We start from the raw sequence: 21,326 nt of genomic DNA, 5'->3' as shown, positions 1-21,326 counted from the left end.
TAGCGGTGGCTCTGACAGACAGGTCATGGATTACCATATTGATCAGGATTCATCCTCAGAGGAACATGAATGTTTGTACTGTGTTTCAACCCTTTTAATAGTTGCAGATATTTTACTGTGGATCAAAATTGTGGACTAACTGACCGACATTGCCATCACAAGAGCCAGCATTGCTACATTATTACCCTCATGCTTTTCCCTCATGCTTTTCTGGCTGTGTATTTTTTAAACTCTGGGCTGTATTCTTTATTGTCGTCATCAAATACATCTCATTTCACATCCATAAGCCCACTGCTTTATGTCCCACTGCATCACTTTCCTCTCCGAGCCATTACTCAGAGATACAGTTTCACTGATATCTGTTAAAAACGTCCTTTTTTATGGATTAACTGGAACATTCTCCAGCACTGTGCTCATTGCATCTTGTACATTTGATCAGATAAGGAGGGAAGATGACTAATCATATTTAGCGGTCTTATAGCATAAGGCCTGGGATCGCACAAGGACAACATCTTAACTGATACCACATGGAGACGATCCCGTCTCTGCCGACTATCTACTCTGCTCTGTTTGTCATCAATCAGGCCTGGACTGATATCACAAGCTTGTTATTAAGAACTGTATGTTTCCCTTTGCATATCCCCAGTCCAGAGAGGTCGCACTGGTCTCTCGTCTCCAGCTAACCTGCTCTGCCTCGTCTCTCTGCTCTAATCTAATCCTCTACTCTAACACAATTACCTAATACTTAATCCCCCTCCTGCAGAGGCCGAGGGGTTTCCTCCACAATCGCCGCCTTTCTTCCCTTCACTTCACAGGCTGAGGTGAACGTTATTCAATGCAGTGGTTCTGTTACAGTATAAAGGGTCACTGGGACTGATATGGAGGAGGAGGTTGAGTTGGATTCAGCCATTTGTTGATCCCTCTGGCTTCATGTACCAGCATCAGAGTCTGTACCTTACATATCATATAGCTTTGAGGATCAAATAGCTTTAAAATGGAGATCAGGTTGCTGCTGCGTGAGGCTTCCGACAGAAAAATGATGCCGCGTTCCCTCTGTTAATGCTTTCTCTTTCTTTTATTTTTTAACATAATAGTTCTGAAAAGAGCACTGGATTAGCATAACATGCCGCTCAAACCTGACTTTGGCAGGTGATTAGATGATAAGAATTTTACTTTAAAACATTCAGAAATTACCTAAAATTATCAACAGAATTTGAAAAAAAATATGTTTTGACATCTATCAACTGTGTTGCACAGATATCTGTTGAAGTTAGCATGCTAACCTGCTAGCTTCTATCCACTTGTACCTCTAAAGGTGATAGTCGAAAACTAACAAAACCAACCAAACTAATATGACCGCTACCTGCATGGCTAACAGCCGTTCCAGTTAGCAGCACTTAGCGGTTACTCGGGTGATATGCTGCCCTCTGTTTTTGTTTTGTTGTTTTGTTTGCAGGATAAATTCAGCAGGTGGCCAATTCCTACATATTGCACCTCTTAAGTTTCTGACGATGGGTAGCTGCTGATGCTTGATTTATTAATTATTTATTAAGTTGTGGCTAACATGAACTTAGCAAGGCCACCATTCGCGGCAACCACCTCCAAAGATTAGGGCTGAATATCGTTTAAAATGTTTTGACACTGTAGACAAGCATTCAGCTACTGACTAGAGCTGTGACTAACAACTACTTTTATTATTGATTAATCTAATGATTATTTTTTTCAGTTGATCATGCAATAATTTGGTTCAAACAGCTTGTTTGGTCCCAAAGGCGTCCATAATCAAAAAATGATCAGCTAACTGTCACATGGGACAAAGAAAAACATCAAAATCTCCAAGTTAAGATGCTGAACACATGAAATACCTGGCATTCTTCTGAACAATTATCTGAATAGTAACAATTGATCAACTAATCAGCTCAAGTACAATTTCAAGTTACAAAGAAACCAAATTTAAATGTTGTCTAAATTCAAGCAGCTGTATAAGAACTTTGTCTAAATAATATAGAGTGAAGAGAAGAAAAGATTGAGTAGTGTGTATCTTTTTATTTTTTATTTGAATTTATATGATCATGTATTCTACTGTCATCGCATTTTCATGGGAGCCATTGAAACCGCACCGACGCAGATGTAAAACCTGCCTTCAAACAGTATACAACAGTGCATTCAAGCTAAAAATAGCCATAATTAAGAGTGGAGTTTTGTGAGCTTTCCAAACACAGTAGTCCAGTAGCAAAACAGGAGGATTAGAGGCCAAACCAACATAAAACACTGCGAAACAAAGGATAGACTGCTGCTCATTGAGACTGTCTCAAGAGGGCTCAAACAGTGAGTCCTTCAAACTGCCGGCTCATTCTGTTAGTAATCAGTTTGTATTGGTCGCAGAGGACATCAGTTCTGTCGGACAGCTGAATCTGAACAACAGAGCTGCTCCTGTTCACCTTTAAGCTTTGCAACGGTGTCTGATGTGTCTTTAGATTTTAGCTTTGTTTCAGTAGGCAATCAATACTCAGGATGAGACAGTGAAATCGGAGACATTGAGCTACTGTAACTGATCTAAAAACAGCTTATTCTGTCAATCAGGGACTGATTGTCCCCAGTGTTAACAGTGACTCAGCCAAGCTTACAAGCAGTCCCAGATGAATGATATAATAACACAGTACAACTCCAGTTAACACACATGGTAGAAATAATCTCAGAGGGCAATTGAAAACAAACATAATATCTATTAGAAAAACAGGACAGTACACAAAGCTGGTTTAGAGTGTCCTTATTGTTATGTTGGATGCTGGTATTTATGTCCATGTGACCCAGATCTGCAGTAGAGAAATATGTCTTCACTGTTGCTAGCACTGATTATAAAACATCAGATCTGAGATGTCATGTCGGAAACACTCTGAGCTGCAGCGTGAATGACTGGAGAGCTCTAATTTAGGACTGAAGCATTGATTGAAGCGCAGGCGGAAACGTTGCGGTGAGAAACAGGAGCTGGACCGTCCGAGTCGGTACAGAGGAGCTTTTGTTTCCACGGTTCATTTCGAAGGGAGTCGAGTAGCCGAGCGCTGGATCTCAGCAGCACAGAGAACGACAGAAACAGACAGCGGCTGGAATGTGAAGGCCCGACATCTGGAAAAATACTTAAAATCGTCTGATTCTGCACTCGCTGTCTCTCTGGTGTAGTGTAATTACCTGGGCTGGTCTTACATAAGGCACTTTGAAAAACTATATTAACCAAAGTGTTTTTGTAGAGAAGCTCCTGATCAAAGGTCCAAAATCAGAGTTTTTTTTTCCTTCCATGTGACATGAATCTGATGTTTTCTGATCGGCCTGAACAGCAACAAGCTGCATGGATGTTGCCTTTTTAAGCTTCCCATCTGGACTGAGTTAAAATATGGGACAAGATGTGATTCATATGCAGCCGACATGAATCTCAAATCTGAGCCTATCAATCGTACAGGGAATTTTTTTAGCATTTTTCCGATGAGATAAAAAAAAGTGATATCAGTCTTGTGTCTGTGCATTAAATACAAGCTGGAGCCAAGAGAGGATTAGTCTATCTGAGCATCAAGACTTAGAGCAGAGAGATCTCACTTTATGGAGAAACAAAATTACATGTGCTGTTAGTTGTTACTTATTAGTTGATTGAAAGAAAATTGATTGCCAACATTTTTGATAATCGATTCATTTTTTCAGGAGTTTTTCCAGCTTCTTAAATGTGTGGATCTGCTGCTTTCCTTTATATTCGATAATAACATCTAACACCGACCCAAGCCTATTCCCAGCTTTAATACTGGTTGCCAGATACCTGTGAGGTCATGTTTTGGTTTCAGTCTCTGTGCTGGCATCATGGTTCCATACCTGGCAACCTGATGGATATGGAGAGACTTAATCAGCTTTTTGGTTGACTCAGTTTGAAACTTTCAGTCTGTCAGATACGACATCTTTTTTTAATTCTTACCCTGTATAGACATGTATAGTATTTCATGTCACTTGTGGTACTTAATGGAAAATTAAACTGCAGAATGAGAATGAGCGGGGTTGAGAGAATAATTCCCTGCAGAGGACACCAACACAGATATATACCTGTGATCACACACACAAAAGACAGAGAAATTACATGACAAAGTTCAAGAACTCAGTCTGTGTTTACCTTCGTAATTTGTTCAAAACAAGATTGTTGAGTATTTTTCTTTATTGAGTTAGGTATTGGAAGGAAGAGCAGAGTAGTAGAGAAGGTTCTGGAGGGATTTGATTTGATTCAGATGGATTATCTGCTCACTGCACAGGGATATAGAGGTTATTCTGCTGCGTCTGTGTGCAAGACATGGTTGCTCTTGTTCTGTTTTCTACCATATAAACAGAAAAAAACATACAGCTATTTGATTAACAATGATGTAAAAGATATAAAACAAGTAAATATTCATATAACAGAAGCTGCAGTTTCAAGGAAAACCAGTTTTGTGTGTGTGTGTGTGTGTGTGTGTGTGTGTGTGTGTGTGTGTGTGTGTGAATAGGGTCACCTGAAGCCCAACAGCAGTGAACAATAGTTCAGGCAAGAAAAGGTGAAAATAAAAGAAAGTGGGACAAGGGCACAGCCAGAATCCCCACCAGACTACATTGAAAGTTTTAGGTTTATTCTCCTAATGAAACTCTCTACATGCATGCTGGTGATTGATAATGGCTGACAAAGCCAGTTTAGCTGCTGGCATGTATTACTAATACCTGTCACAACAGCTCTGTCACCGAGTTTTAGGCAACGCACGGACATGAGTGCACTTTGCCAATTCAATGTTTTGGTTTTATGTGTGCCAAAGATAGAGAATGAAAAAAGAGGGACATCATATCAAATTGTGTGTGGGAGTCGAATAAGCAAAAAGGACAAATAACTAGAAGGGACTTCAAAAAAACTCAAGTCATTCCCGTCACTTTGAATTAACATTGATTTCCTGACATTGTAAACAAGCCCGGAAGATTTGGCGTATATCTGAAGTTACAGCCAAATAAAAATAATTATCTAACTGCACGAAGAGTGGATTGAAGTCTTCTCCAAAATCTAATCAGTTGCTCTTTGGCCCACGGCTGGTCTGTCAACTTAATTTCACAGAAACATTTTCTCATGTTCATATCAATGTTGTGCTGGAAGCGAACTAAACAAAGGCAAAAATAGACCCTTTTGAAAGGGAAAGTATCTAGAACGTTTAAGATAAGCTCAAGTGCAGTAAAAGTACTGCGTTCCCTGGATCCAGGCAGTGTAGTGTGGTAGTAGAAGGGAGTGTGTGTAGTAGTTTGTTTAGTAGGTTCAACACTAAATGATTTAGTGATAACTAGACTTTTCATCAGTGTAACCTTTTACAGAAATATAAATAGAACATTTTTATGATGTTGGCACACTTCTGTGGACATTATCATTGTCATCTTTTCACTGTTGTGTTTTATTTGCCCCTTTTACACTTTTTCTTCTTCTGGACTTTTCCCAATAGATTTGAACTACTTTTTAGCCCTGCTAGCTGTGTGGCTTTAAAGGCAGACACTTTTCACAAAATACTTGCAGGTAATTGGACAAATCATCTGTCTATCAACGTCTATCAGGGGATAACTTCAACCAGTCAGATCAACAGTAGGAGAGTGCTACCACCAGCAGTGCCAGTTGGTAAATCAAAGTCTTACTGAAGCCAGTTGAGAGGAGTGAAAACATCCCTCCACCGAGAGAAGCCTTCAGTGCCGTTCTTTGCTCTTCTATAAATGAGGAAATACTCTTCAGTTCTGATGTAGTTGAAATAGCATTTACGCTAACTTCTTTGGGAGCCAAAATTGTTGTTTAAAAAAAAAAACAATCGCTGGTCATCACACCTAAACCACGCCCAGTCCAGACCACCATGGTTCGGCCACAAGCCTGACGAGATAGATTCTCGAGATCATCCGAACATGTTATCTCGCAAGTCCATCTGCCTCACAAGCTAACCATTAACCTGGCTCTCCTAATGTGAGGATTTCAGTGAACAATTCAATTTTTTGACAACTGAAGAGTTTTCTGAACGTTTGGTTCCACCCCTTCTCCTCCTCTGTCTCTTGCCCCACATCCAAATGATCTCACTGGCTTTCAGCAGTCATTGTTAGCGAGGGGAAGTCACTGGCTTGTGCTACGGGGTTGTAATGGACGCGCTATTGTTGGCTTTGTTTAGGTGTTGACTGTTTTGGGGGCAGGTTTTATCTTTCCACTGGGAGTTTCCCCGATGAACTACATTTAGAGATCAGCTCAAAGGGGCTTTCTGTGGGTCATATGGGACCCTTGCTATTGAGGCAGGTGTATTTTCTGTTGATGAGCGTCAGAATTTGGCAGGCGCCTCCGAGCACCCTCCCAGAGCGCTGTTTGGCCTTGAGGGGATTTGGCTCAGAGTGAGGGTTTACTTTTGTCCCTGTGTGTTTGTTTTAATCTGTCGCTGTGCCAGGTGGCTGTGTTTATACAGACTGCACACCATCAGATATCAAGATGGGAGGTTTGTTAGGCGAGATAAACATTTTTGTATTTCTAGATGAAGAAGCGTGATTGTGTTCTCTGAGCAGGTCAGCCAATAGTTCAGCCGGTTATAAAGACTGAGGGTGAGGCTGGATGTTTGTGAGGTGTTCACATCTGTATGTCACTGCCCTAAACATTTAACTACCATAATGGATCATTCCTCTTTATATACAACCAGGGTCTTATTTTTGTAGTTTAAGCCATTATTCCTATCAGTCGTAATAACTTTGTATTCATCGTGTTTGAGGTCTGAGGAAAAGATGAAAACTAAATATAGGTCAGACAGGGCGAGAAACAGTAACCAGTAGGACTGGTAACATTATATCCCAAACTGTGCATTGGAAACATCCATCACAGGTCACAGTGTTGGTGGTTCAGTCCTCAGCTCCTCCTGTCTGCAGGTCAAAGTGTCCTTGAACCCCAAATTGCTCCTGATGGTCATTCCAACACCTTGCATGGTCGCTCGAATGAAAATGAAAATGAAAATAGGACATAGAACTTAGATTCTGAAGAAAACATTGTCTGGTTTTGGCTTCTGACGTGAGGATTTGCTACTTTTCTTTGTTATATATGCCAGTACGTTGACAATCTTCAGATCTTTTTTATTTATTTTTTTAACATTTGATAGACTAAACAATTCATTAATAGTGAAAATAAGGTTTTACTGATTTTTTTAAAGTCTTTAAGGACAGGCAGATACATGCATTGAATAAAGTACATGACTTAAAACCAGAAACCACAGAACGGATTTAGGAAACCCTGAAGTGAGCTGCTGTTTCTCAAATCAGACTCTGTGGCGTGTTTTTAGTTCCAGCACTGCATGAAGTGGAACATGGATGTGTCCCTGTGTGTCTGAGGGAAGCTCTTATTTATCTATTTTTTGTCTCTGATAGACTTTGTGAGGATTCCTCTATAGTCGCAAAACAGTTGGTGTCAGTTAATTTGCAGACCAGACACAGAAAACTGTTTTCCCTCTGAGATGAAAATTAGATCCAGCTGTGATTGAGAAATAGCTGTGGTCAGAATTCAGCGTGAGGTTTTTAAATATTTTATGCCTTATTTGACACAATTGTTTCTCTTAAATCACTGTGGATATACAGTATATAGATTCTAGTAGTTATTCAAACCAATCCTGATTATTTTTTTTATCAGAGTTAGCTTAAAGCAGCTAAATCAGCCAAATTTATCTTAAAAAAGTGCAAAGCTTTCTGCATGTAAGTGCGATAAAGGATAAAGCGATTATTTTAGATGCATGATTTACATCTGACTCACTGACTTTTAATTAATTTAAATGGCCATTGAAACAAAAACAGTAAATCCATTCATCCTACAGCAGAACAAATCATTCTCCAGTCAGGCTCATGTGACTTGATTTTCCCTTTTCCTCTCTCTGGAAACTTATTTCCTTCTCTCTGCCTCATCACTCTTTGCTGACACTTTTATTCGCCTCACATTCCTCCAGCCCACATGTACATTCATGGTCATTCATGGTCAGGATGATGTAGGTGAATGTAGATCTGATAAGTGTTGGTGCGAGTGTGGAGGAGGCTGACTCTGGATGCCAGACATTTCTGCGTGGACCCTGCTGGAGGTTCACTATTTTCTGATTTTATTCAGCCAAGAAACATTTTGCAGTATATTTAATATCATATCTGAATACATTTAGGTTTTTCTTGCATATAACATTACTGTTCAGTCCATGTATTAGTATTTGTGACTGTAGAGCGTCAAACAACCGTGCCACTGTTGATTTGTGTTTCTTGGCGTTTCTGTTAAGCTGCCTGGTGAACCAGATGAGCTGAGCTGGCTGAAACTCCATATTCTGGATGTTTAGACAGTAACGATGAACTTTTGTGTAGTTAATTAGTTGTCAGCATTTTATTTGCCCTGATGTTCAATCCACCACCATCTGGATAATACAAACATTTATATTTTTACTGTAAATACTTCCTGACCCAGTTTCACTCTGTTGTTCTGTGCAGGAACATGTGGCAACTGGATTTAGACCAGTCTCTGTTGGAGAGCCGCCAGAAAATACAAAATACTGTCTTTGATGCAGTTTATTAAGTTCCATAGTTCATTACAACAACGGGTAAATAGGTGTTGTTTTAAAACTTTATAGTGTCTCGTGTTCCTGATGCAATGCTCTAGGTCACCCAACATTTGTGATTTTATGGCATAAAGATTGTGACGAACATCCGCTTTTCTAGATGAGCTAATGTGAGCAGTGAACTAACCATATCAGTTGCACATTGGAAGTTACAGATGTACAGTAAAGACCAGAACTTTGGATATCAGAGGTGGTGACGGACTCAAGTTACGAGCAGCATACTGGATCTACAGCCTCAAAACCACGAGTCAGCATTTCATAGGAGCTTTAGTGAAGACTAATGTAAAACAGAAAATGACTACAAAGCAATGAATAACACATTTCAACATTTTAGCATTTCCTTCTACCTCTTCACCCACTCCTCCATCATCCCTTTCCCCCCAGTCCTCGCCAAAAATTAGAGAGAGACAAAAAGAATGAGAGGAAAGTCTCTTACAGTTAAAATTGGTAAAATTTAGCTTGATCCAAATTAATTGATTAAGGTTTTAGGAATGATGAGATCCTATAGGAATTACATGAAGGTGGAGTTGGTGATTTCCAATGAAGCATCATTCTCCTGCGTACAATGAGAAATGCAAATATTGATTTTTTTTTAACCATCTTTTGGCTGTTATGCAAATTTTTTTTGCCATAGTAATAAGGGATGTACTGTTATATCAACCCATGGCGGGCACATTCATGAGCTACTGAGCTGTGACTAGAACCTGGCTGATGTGCATTTTTTGCAGTGATCTCTCAAATGTGTTCATCAAACATTTTTGACAAAGATATGTAATGAACAGTAAACTTCACTGGGAATTGAATAGCTCTAAATTACCCCAACCATCTATTTTCTGCCTTATAATCTCTAGAAAAAAGTTTTTATAGATACCGATATATGTGATTGGCCAATATTGACCAAAAATATCAGTTAACCGATATATCTCTGGGCTCTACTTTTTCTTGCAATCAGTTTGTAAGGCTAGGTAACTACTGAAAAATGCTTATTATTTAGTAGATAGTTGTATAGCATGCTAAATGCTAAAGCATTTGAAGCAGTTACTTTTAAAAAATAACCTTTCATTGTATTAAAGGTAGTTTCATTTAATACATTTGTATGATTTCATTTGTGCTCTTTCAGAGATAGTGTAATTAAGTCCTGAATGACTTTAAAGCAGTTCAGTTATTTTTATAATGAAGATGTGCTCCCCTGACACAAAAGGGAGAATAAATCACAACAAAAACAAAATAATCCAAGCCAAATTGTTGTGTTAAACATCGGTATCAGCCCTCACAATCAGTGCATCCCTAAATAATAACCTGCCCCTTCTGTTGAACCAGCTTGCTGCCTATCTTTAGTCGCCACTTCCAGTCTGTTTGTACCCAGGATGGTGCCGATCTGGTTGACTAAGCACTGAGTCAGGCCGACGGAATGTGAAACAAACCTACATTTATAAAAAGAAGTGAGTGGGATAGCTTCCTGTCCTCATTTCAGAGAGAGCTTCTTCCTATTTCCACTTTCACTTCGTATCGACTTTTTCAGAAAAATGTAGCTGCACTAGGATCCAGTTCCAGATGGTGTGGCTTGTTCAGCTGTCTGAGTCTGTCTGCTGAGAGTCTGCAACCCTGAATTGCACGGATCTTTCCTCATTTTCTCACACCCAAGTTATTTGCGCGCTAAGTGCCCAGAGAGGTTTCATCTTATTCATTTAAGAGGCATCTAGACAAACATGCAGACAGACTCTGTGAGAGAAGAGCCCCTCATCACTGGCTGCAAGTGTAAATTGCTTTCTTGAAGACCAACCTACCAACTGCAGCTACAGCCACTCTTTTAATTGAAGTGGTTTCTTGTCAGATTAGACTAGAAAATGCTCACCTGCTTCCTGCTGATGGTTAACAGGCAAACTGTTGGTCTTTACTTGATGATTTTTCTGCTTGTTTGGACTTTCTGCTTTTGGATATTTGTGCATTCAAAAGCCTCAGCTAAATTCAGCTTTCATCGGTTTCATTCTTTCTATTGATGTGTTTCAGGCCTTTTGAAGCGACACTGAACCCTTCTATTTAAAGTATTGATCCTTCAGTGTTTTGTTCAAGTAGTAGGCTGAGTTTGGTTATCATGGCAACGCTCGTCCTTGCTGGAAGAGCCATGAATAGGAGCATTATGGTGGGAATTGACTCGGCGGATGGAGCGAGGCACTGCCCTTGAGCGCTGCATTTTTCAGAGCTTGAAGTGATAGCAGCGCGGCCTCTGTGGTTTGGCTGATAAGCACCTCTCCTGCTGTCAAGGCCCTCAGCTGCAGCTGTGCCTCAGCCATTATACTGTACTGGATTTACAACCATTCAGGGGTTTGTCCTTTTCTCACTCCCATCTATCTGTCACACACACACCTGCCCTCTGTAACACACTGTAAGGATCTTCGCTAGGGTCACTGAAGTTCAGGTTCTGTGTGAGCTGTAGTCTGATCATAGAGGGAAAGTTTGCAGTACTTTTTTAGTTCATGTTGAAACAGAAGTCACATGACTCACCAGTATCTTGTTTGGTGGACAAAGTCCCAGTCAGAGCCAGTTTCTCTGCCTTTATTTCACAAGAATCCGATCTTTTTTTTATTGCGTGACAGTACACATGTTGTTTTTCAAGCAGGTGGAACTTTATCAACCTTCTTCTGTCACTTGTGTTTTGAGGTTTTTCTGTGTAGGTCGTTGAGATGATGATCTCACTGTCTTGTTTGAGAAATGACACTAATCTTTTTACATTACTCAGTTGTTATGTGCTACCACCTGAGTTTGAATGATCTTGTTTAGGGCTGCACAATAGGGTAAAAAAGATCACATTGTCATTATTTTAAGTTACAATTACCGTACAATACAGGAATTAATGAAACTGAAATATAAGAACAGCAGTAGTGCTTGAAGATACTGTTTCACTCATTACACTGGTTTTCCAAGCTCACAGCCATCCCCATTTGAGCTTGTCTCCATGGTAACAAAGACACAACAGAGAGACTTGGCATTGACTGAGATGTAACCGAATACATCCTGACCAAGAAAGCAGGCAGTGAAGCAGGGAGTCGCAGGGAGGCTTGGGACTGGACTCTGATGACTAATGCTCCCAGGATGCACTACAAGGGGCCGTGACGGATGACTGTGGCACGCCAGATTACATGCCATTCCTCCATCGAGGCCTCGGCTTTAATGACTCATGCCACTGTAGCTCTGCTGTTTAGGTTAGATGTGTTCAGCAGCCTCAGCGCTCAGACTGTCGAGGATCGTCTTTGAACGGTGGTACAAGCTGCTGATTGGAGGCTCATGAAACTGATCTGTGTCACATTTTAGTTGTGCTACTGAGTTGTACGACATGTTTGCATAAAGCTGGAATGAGATTTTGTGATTTTGTAAGTGATAACAGATGGCTTAAGTCCTTTAGGGTATTACTGTTTGGTTGGTAGCTGGTATTAGCACAGACCAGGAATTTCAAGTATAAGGAAGACAAATTCAGATTTAAAAATGTAAGTGAGGTCAGTTTTATTTGACATAGCCTGTTATCACAAATTGTCTGACAGAACAATTAAAAATAAAACAAATTTAAGCTTGTTGGTGTCATTTAATGCCTTCCTAGTAATACTAGTAGGAAAACAAGGTACTGTCGAATAGACCAGGTCCTTTAAAATCAATATGACAGTATTGATGACTGTGACCTCTCTCCCAACTGATACCGCGGCTGGTTTCAGTCTGGTGTTTACAGACAGCTGATGTTGTTTGTTTTCAGTGTTCATTTAGTCTTTTGTGCAGGATCTTTCAAATTAAGCTTTCTATTTCATAAAGTAGGCATTTTAGTAGTAAAATGTTGTCATCTCAAGGTGCACTCACTTTTTCCAAAGCTTGATTGTATCCCATGGACTACTTAAGAAAAAGGAGCACATTCTTTTCACAGAAGAAGCTGTGGGATACGGTCCAGGGAAAAAAATGTTATCACAGATATGTAGTCTGAGGGTTAAGAATGAAGCATTTCTAAAGCCCCAAATCCTTTTCTTTTACATAAGATAAAAGAAAAGCTGCAAATCCTCATAAGTTAGAAGACAGAACTAGGAAGTGTTGGATTGTTACAACTCTGTCTTTCAAACTAAATGATCGAGAAAGACCTGGTTTTCCTATTAAGCTGTTAGAAATCACTCATTATTTAGCAAACCAGCTGGCTTTAAAGCAACATTATGTAGAAATTGGCATTTTACGTAGTGCAACACCACTGTCGTAATTCTAGGGCACAAATCCCAGGTCTGTAACAATTTGTCAGACTTATAGGTGCTAACTACAAACAAAACTCATTACATCATAACAATGTTATGTGTTGAAGACTTGTATCTTGCAGTAAACATGTATGTAACGCTGTGATCCTACCTTCTCACTGAAGTTACATGGAGCAGGAACAAGTGATGGGGGGCTGAGTGGCTGAGACAGAGACACCATTCACCTTATTACAGGACACTGTACCATCAAAATGATTTGATGGTACAGTGAAAGCTGTTACTGTAAAGCTGTTACTTCATGGTAAAAAGAAGTTACATAATGCTGTTTTAAGTGGAGTTTCTGTTGGGTAACATTCAGCAGTGCTGATGTGTGTTACATGTATGGCTGTCGATGAATCAAACCGTCTCTGTCAACATCACTGTCTTCTTTTGTGGTTTGTTGCATTTTAGTTTTTATATGTTCAGGAGAAAACAACAACAAAATGCAGCGATGGTGACATGCAACAGTCTACAGAGCTCTCATTCATGCAACAAGCGGCTTGTGTTAATTCCCTGTTGGGTATATACAGGCTGCAGCTTGTATTGTAGTGCCAGTTATCCAGTAAGCTCTGTTTAGTAACAAGCTATTGTTTGTTTGTGCACGGCCACGCACATGATTCACAAAGTATGACTCACAGGGAGATGAGCCAAAAAAGAAGAGAGCCGGGTCACACAGATGGTCATAATTAAAGGGTTTCATCCCGAAATGAGATGTCGGTCACTTTTAACTAGTCGTTCCACATGGTAACAGTGGCATCTTTCCTCTGCTTTCAACTCCCTCTAATCTGCTCAAATGAGATATTTGAATAGCTTGTTCTAACGTGTAAAGTCCAACTTAAAATTTAAGGATCTAACAGCACTTTGTGTCAAAGAGCAGCGAATAACCGAGGTCATTAGTCGAAGTCAAATGTCTTTATTTTCTGTCTTCTCTATCTCGCAGAGCTCGACGCAGGAGATCGGCGAGGAGGCCGAGGAGGACGCCATCTTCACCATCACGCTGAGGAAGGTGCAGCTTCACCAGTCGGCCAGTAAGGGGCAGCGATGGCTGGGCGTGGAGACGGACTCGGCCCTGAGCCTCTACGAGACCTGCAAGGTGCGGACCATCAAGGCCGGCACGCTGGAGAGGCTGGTGGAGTACATGGTGTCGGCGTTCAGGGGTAAAGACTCCACCTACGTCACCATCTTCCTGTGCACCTACCGCTCCTTCGCCACCACCAAGCAGGTGCTGGATCTCCTGCTCAACAGGTATGGCAGTCCGACGCACCTGGTGTGTACAACCAGTGTTGTAAAAAGTATCCAGAAGTCGTACTTGAGTAAAAGTAAAGATATTGGGCTAAAATATTACTTTGGTGGAAGTGAAAGTCCCCCATATGAATAAAACTTGAGTAAAATATTTAATATTTAAGGTACTTTATTATCAAAACTATATTTGTATGTATACACGTTATACTATGGGTTGAGTAATTATTGACCGGTCAATTGTGGAATCCAATATTTAGCATTTTTCAGATCATATTCAGTGTTTTTATGTATCCAATCGCGAATAAAATAAATTATTTTAAAAAAGCACTCTGATGCAGCTTGTAATCTGCAAAGTAACGAGTGCCTAAAATAATCAAATAAAAGTAGTGGAGTAAAAGTACAATATTTTCCTTCAAAATGTTGTGGAGTGCAAGTACGAAGTGTCCACATTAAGACGTTAAGTCATTAATTGTAAGGAAGCTCAAGCCAGAAAATGTATGCCTGACTTCTCTTTGAATTTAAAATATTTAATTGTTCAAATAAGTTAATAAAAATGGGTAGCTACTGCCAGTTTAGTCAAATTAATTGAAAATTAGCAGAAAAGTTCTGATAAAATGACGAGACTAACATCATCCCCAATGATTAATATGTGGAAATATAAAGCACTGTTTCCCTAAATGTTAATTTCCATTTTATGAATATGTAACAAAAAAGAGAATGGAAGTAGTGATTGGCTTTTACTTTATTCTTAAATGGCAGAACAGAGAAACCTGTTAAATTGTAGATGGCTTCTCTTTTACACTTGTGATTTTATCTCATTTTAATCACATTTTAAAGCTGTGTGTTAAAGACATCATAAATGCAAAAAAATGCAAATTTGCTTTGTTTTATATTCCATATTTAAACCAGATAGTTATTGCACATGTTAAATAAAAATCCATTCTGGTCAATAAAGTTAGTAAAACAAGCATAATGACACCAGCTGTCAGCCAAACTTAGCCTTCTAGAATTTCAAAAAATGTAGTTGGCTAATAAATGGCTAGAGTTTACTAAAGCTAGAAAGTTTTTTCCATGCACGACTCAAGTATAAAAAACAGGTTTCGAAAGTATTGCCTTTTCCTACAGCTAAAGCACAAACCACACAGGGTCCTCTTTATTTCAAGTTCAGTGTATGTTAAGCTAGTGAGTTTCCTCTTTAGAATCCGAATTTAAATGTTTTCATTAACCTGGACTAAACTTGTGTTTCTGTTTTTAGGTATGCCAAGCTTCAAAACGTCCCTGCAGCCACAGCACACAGAGTCTCCCAGGACGACTGCACAGAGCTGAGAAAGTGAGTCTGCTGCGACCTTCAGTGTCAAGCTGCCAACATTAATCACTGAGTACATTCACAGCACTGAGCCTCGTCCCACTCCTCCCCGGGTTAAAGGGATATCAACAGAGTTTCAAGTTGTAATGGGTAATTTTTCTTCGCTAGACGTCTGTCAAACCCGGGGCGGGAGGAACAGCAGGAGTTTGATAAAACACTGTTCTTGAACTGATAAAAAATGTAATAAATCACAGGAAAAAACACTTAAACTCTGCTGCCCTTTAGAGCTTCAGTTTTACTAAAACAGATCGTTAGCATTGTTAGCATAGCTCGTTGAAACGACAGGGCATAGTTCAAGGATTTATTGATTTGCCGTTCTACAACACAGGGTTGTTCAACAAAATGCAAGTTGTGGTCCTTTGATTCCCCACAAGCAAAACGTTTTTGCTGTTTCTTTGAAAAAGACACAACCAGTTTAAGTCTCTACATTTTGGGTATTGTCAAAGCTGTGGCAATGACATTTAGTTATTTTTTTGAAGGACTAATTCAACATTTTGGGAGATATATTTTAAACTTTAAACAGAGTTGGAGTAGCTGTTTCCCCTCTAAACCAAGCTAGGCTCACCATGTCCTGACTCCAGCTTCATACTTACAGAAAAGATTCTCATCTTACTTTGTTTCCCAAAGTGTTGAACTACTTTATTTAATAAAGTTGGCTTTCCTCACTCAAAGAATGTTTTAAGAATTTTTATTTTTGCACGGCATGGTGCTACGGTTTTGTCCGACAGCTCAAAGACATTTACATCCAAATACAAGCACCTCTCAGTTGCCCGTAGGTGTGAGTGTGATCTTGGCCCCAGCACTCCTGCGACCCTCAACGATAAACAGTTGTAGCAAGTGGATGGATTTAAATTTAGCCCAGCAGCTTGCAGTGACAGCAACACTAGAACCTGCTTAACGTTTTCACTCTGATTGCAAATGTATATTTATTTTAGAATATATATCCTGACATCTTTTCTTTTCTGTGTGTTGCAGCACTGTTTCGTCCATCCTTGGCGCGTGGCTGGACCAGTACTCTGAGGACTTCTGGACCCCTCCGAACTACGACTGTCTGCACCAGCTTCTTTCCTACCTTCACCGCCATTTCCCCGGCTCGGACCTGGAGCGCCGCGCCCGCAACCTGCTGGCCCACTTCCACCGCCGACAGCAGTGTGAGCCTGATCCTGATGGTATGAAGGCAGGACAGGAGAGGGACAACAGGGCAGGGACCTCCAGAATAAGGGGCTCCCAGTAGAACCTAAAGCTGTGGTCAAGATGTACCTGCTAGATTTATTTTTTATGTTGATTTTGATTATGATATTATTTATTTGGTAAATATAAACAATTGTCTTAACGTACATCAACGCATTTCATATAGTTGCAGACACAGTGTCAGTTCACATGTTGTAATATTGTCGTTGTAAAGAACACTTTGGTTGTACAAGCAATAGGCACTAGTTGACAGTCACTATCAGCACACATGAGTTTGAGCACTGAGTGAAATTTTTAAACCCTGTGTGGAGAAACAAACACCAAGGTCAAAGAGAGGTTGAGAAGTGTAGGAACTGTGTGTAGGTTGAGCTCAGTTCGAGGCGGTGTTGTGAAAAAGATGTTTTTTATCTCTTCAGGGGAGCACATCGGCTGCCCTTTTGCAACGCAGGAAGAGAGCGGCTTTGAGGACGAACTTCCTGCTTTTAGTTTCCTGTCGTTTGACCCCATCATGGTGGCCGAGCAGTTCACGCTCATGGACGCGGTGAGCATGTTTCCCTTTCCTTTCAGTTCTACGCCCACTCATCTCTGTAAGGTTGTCAAGGTCAAGGATGGACTCAAAATGAACCCTTTTTTTTTTCAATATTTCACATCTCTCTGTTTCCATCTCTGTCCAGGATCTGTTTAAGAAGGTGGTGCCCTACCACTGCCTGGGGGGGATCTGGTCTCAGCGGGATAAGAAGGGAAAGGAGCACCTGGCTCCCACCATCAGAGCCACTGTGGCTCAGTTCAACTCAGTCACCAACTGTGTCATCACCACCTGCCTGAGCAACCCGACGCTGAAGCCCAACCAGAGAGCCAGGCTGCTGGAGAGATGGATAGACGTGGCTAGGGTGAGCAACCATCATCTGGTTTACTCAATTTATTTGCGCTTAGAAACAATTTAAATCAATGGTTTATGTTTTTGATGGTCTCCTTACAGCTGTTAGCTTATCAGACAGAAACAAATATGGCTACTAAAACATTTTAAGTTATGGCAGTTTGTTCTATCTGTTTCTGACTGGAAATTTGTTCCTGTTGCATTCAGGAGTGTCGGATCTTGAAAAACTTCTCGTCGTTGCGAGCCATCCTCTCCGCCCTGCAGTGCAACGCCATCCACCGCCTGAAGAGGACCTGGGAGGAAGTGTCACGGTAGGTTTTGGTTAAAAGCTGTGGGCTCCTTGTATATTGCTGCATATATGCAAAGATTAATTACTGTCGAAGGCAGAGGGGCTATCTGGGTTTTAATTTGTTTGTTTTGCGTGCACTGACCTCTGCGTTTATTCACAGAGAGAGTTTCCGCACCTTCCGTGAGCTGTCCGAGATCTTCTCAGACGACAACAACTACTCCCTCAGCCGAGAGCTGCTGGTGAAGGTGGGTCACAGCTTCTCAACAGCATGCACAGAAATGCCTGACCCCAAACAACGTTATTTAAATTTCCAGAAAATACAGTCATATTATCCAGTATTATACAGTAAATTGCTGTTAAACAAATTACAGTGTAAAAAGCGTTGCGTAAACAGCTCTTTTTAATTGGCAAAATCAGTCCATCATTCTGCGTCAGTTAAATAACGTCAATGCTTAGCAGAACAGATGGCCGCAGGATGTATGGCATGGTGACCTGTCCCATCTGTGGTCTCATACCAGCTGCAGAGGAACATCCACAGAAACATCCTGCAAGAGAACACCTTGTACCATGTTCTTGGATCACAGTATCTTTATATTACTCATGATGTCCTGGGTGGGCTCCATACAGCTGACAGATTGCTGTCATCATTAATCTGATTTATGGAGTTTAATGCAGGGAGGTGTTGACACCTCAAGTGTTTTGCAGCTTGTACTGACGCACTCGCTACAAGGACAGCAGGAGCTGACACACAGAGAAACATGACTGAACGGGAAATGAGACTGTAAATCTACATGTGTCATATAGTGCTGTTGTCATAATAAGTGAAACATACAAAAGATCACAATGGTAAGAAAAGTTCTTAATTCCTCTCTACTTCTTTATCATCTGAAAACACAGACATGTTACACATATTTTACATTCAGCGTAACTCACACATTCCAAAGATGTCATATCGTATCATAGCACCGATGGAGCTTTATGGCACAGAGGAATAACATATATCAGGCTTTGATACACACACAGTGCTCGTTAGTAGATACATTCATTCACAGAATAGATTCAGACTTATCCTTTCAGTAACCCCTAATGAGGTATAAACTTCTGCTGCCAAATTAAACAAACGGAGGTGTACTGTACGTGGACACTGCACCACTTTCTTCCCATTCATACAAACATCTTTTCAATGTGTGAAAATAAAGACTGCCGTTATTTGTAACAGTTTGCTGATGTAACAGTGAGTGAACACTTCGGGTTTCCTCCGAGGGAATCCCCGCTGACGTCAAGGTTAGGAGGAAACCTTTGGCAGGTGTAGATAACAGCTCTGTTCTGACTCCGTGCAAGAGATCACCTCGGGGCGTTGCCTGTGTCTCACATTATCTACTCAGAGCAGGCTGCGTTCACTTGACTTGGTCAGCTCGAGTTACACGGGCAGCAGAAGGCCTCTGAGCATTACATCACTCTGAGGAATGTGACTGGGAACACCAGGAGGTTACTCAGATGTTTTTTGCCTCAAAAATTCTGCAAAAAGGAACAGTGTTTTAAAGAACAGCCAGTATGAAAGTATGGTCTCAATTATGTTTGTGCTTTGTTATCACAGAAACGACTTCTTACAAACCTGAAAACTAAATTAACGAATGTTTCGTCAAATCGTTTTCCTTCTACTTTCATGCACTTTTAGGGCCATAAAAAATGTATTTACATTTAATACCTCAATGGGTTAAAAGTGTGCGAGAATTCAGTTTTGAAGCTTTTGGATGCATTCCAAACCTAATTTCAGAGATCCTTGAAGGGAGGTTCTTAATTTGTGACCCCTGAGACATCCAGGCCAGCTGCAAGTATTAGCTGTTCATGTTATAACGGCACAGACGATAGGAGCACAAGACCTAAAGAGCTGCAGTTTATTTGTTTGTGTACGTAACATTGACATGCTGTTTCTTATTATTCTGCAGGAGGGCACCTCCAAGTTCGCCACTTTGGAAATCAACCCCAAACGAGCTCAGAGGAGACACCAACAGCAGAGAGACCTGGTGAGTCCACAAACTTAAACTGATCTTTATTTATTTATTTATTTATGAATAACTAAAGATCCATCACAGTTGTTCTTCTGAGCAACGGGCAGCATTAATTATGTGACAACAGCCTCATCTAGTGGCAAGTCGGGTCACTGCAGTCCGTCCATACAGAAGAGAAAGAGACCCAACTGCAAAACATGACTTGATGCATTTGAGTGTCTCTACCTTGAGTAATTGTTTCCTGGAGGCAGTGATTTTGTCTCTGAACAGTTGTTTTCGCACTCAGCCTCAATGTTTACCTCCACGCATTGTCCCTCTGTGAACAGGGAGTGATGCAGGGGACGATTCCTTACCTGGGCACCTTCCTGACGGACCTGGTGATGATGGACACTGCCATGAAGGATTACACTGAGGTCAGACACCTGACATGTGATTTTACTGTCATGAGTTTTGTTTTTACACTCCTTAGCAGATTTCTGTCCTCTTTCCTCGCTTTTTCATGTTTTTTTTCTCTTCTTTTTTAGGGTGGTCTGATCAACTTCGAGAAGAGGAGAAAGGTGAATTCTGTTTTCTTATTTGGTTGTAATGATCAGAAAACCCTTCACCTCAGAAGAGATGAAAATATATCTGGCTTATCAAAACTGTACAATGCTCTGCTCTGCTCTCTACCTGCAGGAGTTTGAGGTGATCGCTCAGATCAAACTGCTTCAGTTGGCCTCCAACAACTACAGTTTCACTCAGGACAGCCACTTCAGGGAGTGGTTCGCAGGCGTGGAGAAACTCAGCGAGGCAGAGAGGTTAGTCGTCCGCTCAAGCTGTTTTTCTCATCAATATGTGCCCGACGGTCTGTAAAGTTTACAGACCTTGTCGCCCTCATCTTTCCATCCACCGACTTTATCCAAATCTCATGCTTTTCCTTTTCTGTGCAAGTTGCTGCATCAATTAGTAAATCGTTTTTTGGTTATTTGGTCGTTCATTTATTCAGTATATGCTCCTTTTTGACTGTTAAGACTTAAACCTTTATGTACGGTATATTGGTGGAAGTGGTCATTAAAGCATGTGGAGGTTGTCTAGTCATCATAGATTTCAATAATCTTGAGTGGTGTGCTCATGAGCTTGCTGTTGAACAAAAACAACAGAGCACTTAGGAGGAGGAAGGAGGCCGCGAGCACTTAAGAGCAACTGAAAACTATTTATAAACTCTAATATCGCTAAAGGGAAGATGTGTGGTAGATGCAGTTCCTTCTGGTGAAATCCATTGGATGCATCGTGAAACAACAGATAAATTATATACATCATCTGAGCTTTAAGAAGATAAAGTATTAAAGCAGCGTCAGGCAAGTTTGTTGTAAGTTGACTAAATAAATTACGCAGCACTCAATGTTGTGTTATGTTTCTGAAGTGCAGGATTTTCTAGGTTCAGGATGGCTGTGAATAACAGCATCATCCTTTCTTATCCT

At 40.6% G+C, this 21,326-nt stretch overlaps 1 protein-coding gene across 5 annotated transcripts in view; it reads left to right on the top strand.

The window, feature by feature from the left end:
* The window catches only part of LOC140995923 (ral guanine nucleotide dissociation stimulator-like), a 55,696-nt gene that overhangs the window by 25,725 nt on the left and 8,645 nt on the right, over nucleotides 1-21,326 (top strand). For 4 of the 5 annotated variants that reach the window (XM_073466088.1, XM_073466084.1, XM_073466086.1 and 1 more), the window contains exons 2-12: nucleotides 13,830-14,134; nucleotides 15,387-15,461; nucleotides 16,473-16,666; nucleotides 17,105-17,229; nucleotides 17,363-17,578; nucleotides 17,773-17,876; nucleotides 18,015-18,099; nucleotides 19,804-19,881; nucleotides 20,193-20,279; nucleotides 20,391-20,423; nucleotides 20,542-20,663. In XM_073466088.1, coding sequence (XP_073322189.1) covers nucleotides 13,830-14,134; nucleotides 15,387-15,461; nucleotides 16,473-16,666; nucleotides 17,105-17,229; nucleotides 17,363-17,578; nucleotides 17,773-17,876; nucleotides 18,015-18,099; nucleotides 19,804-19,881; nucleotides 20,193-20,279; nucleotides 20,391-20,423; nucleotides 20,542-20,663 — 1,424 coding nt within the window. The remainder of the gene's footprint in view (nucleotides 1-13,829; nucleotides 14,135-15,386; nucleotides 15,462-16,472; nucleotides 16,667-17,104; nucleotides 17,230-17,362; nucleotides 17,579-17,772; nucleotides 17,877-18,014; nucleotides 18,100-19,803; nucleotides 19,882-20,192; nucleotides 20,280-20,390; nucleotides 20,424-20,541; nucleotides 20,664-21,326) is intronic. The other variant, XM_073466085.1, reaches the window with a different exon arrangement.

This window comes from Pagrus major, chromosome 5, assembly GCF_040436345.1.
Source record: "Pagrus major chromosome 5, Pma_NU_1.0".
NCBI lineage: Eukaryota > Metazoa > Chordata > Actinopteri > Spariformes > Sparidae > Pagrus > Pagrus major.
Note: the sequence above shows the minus strand (reverse complement) of the source record. Positions and strands in the feature narration are given on the sequence as shown.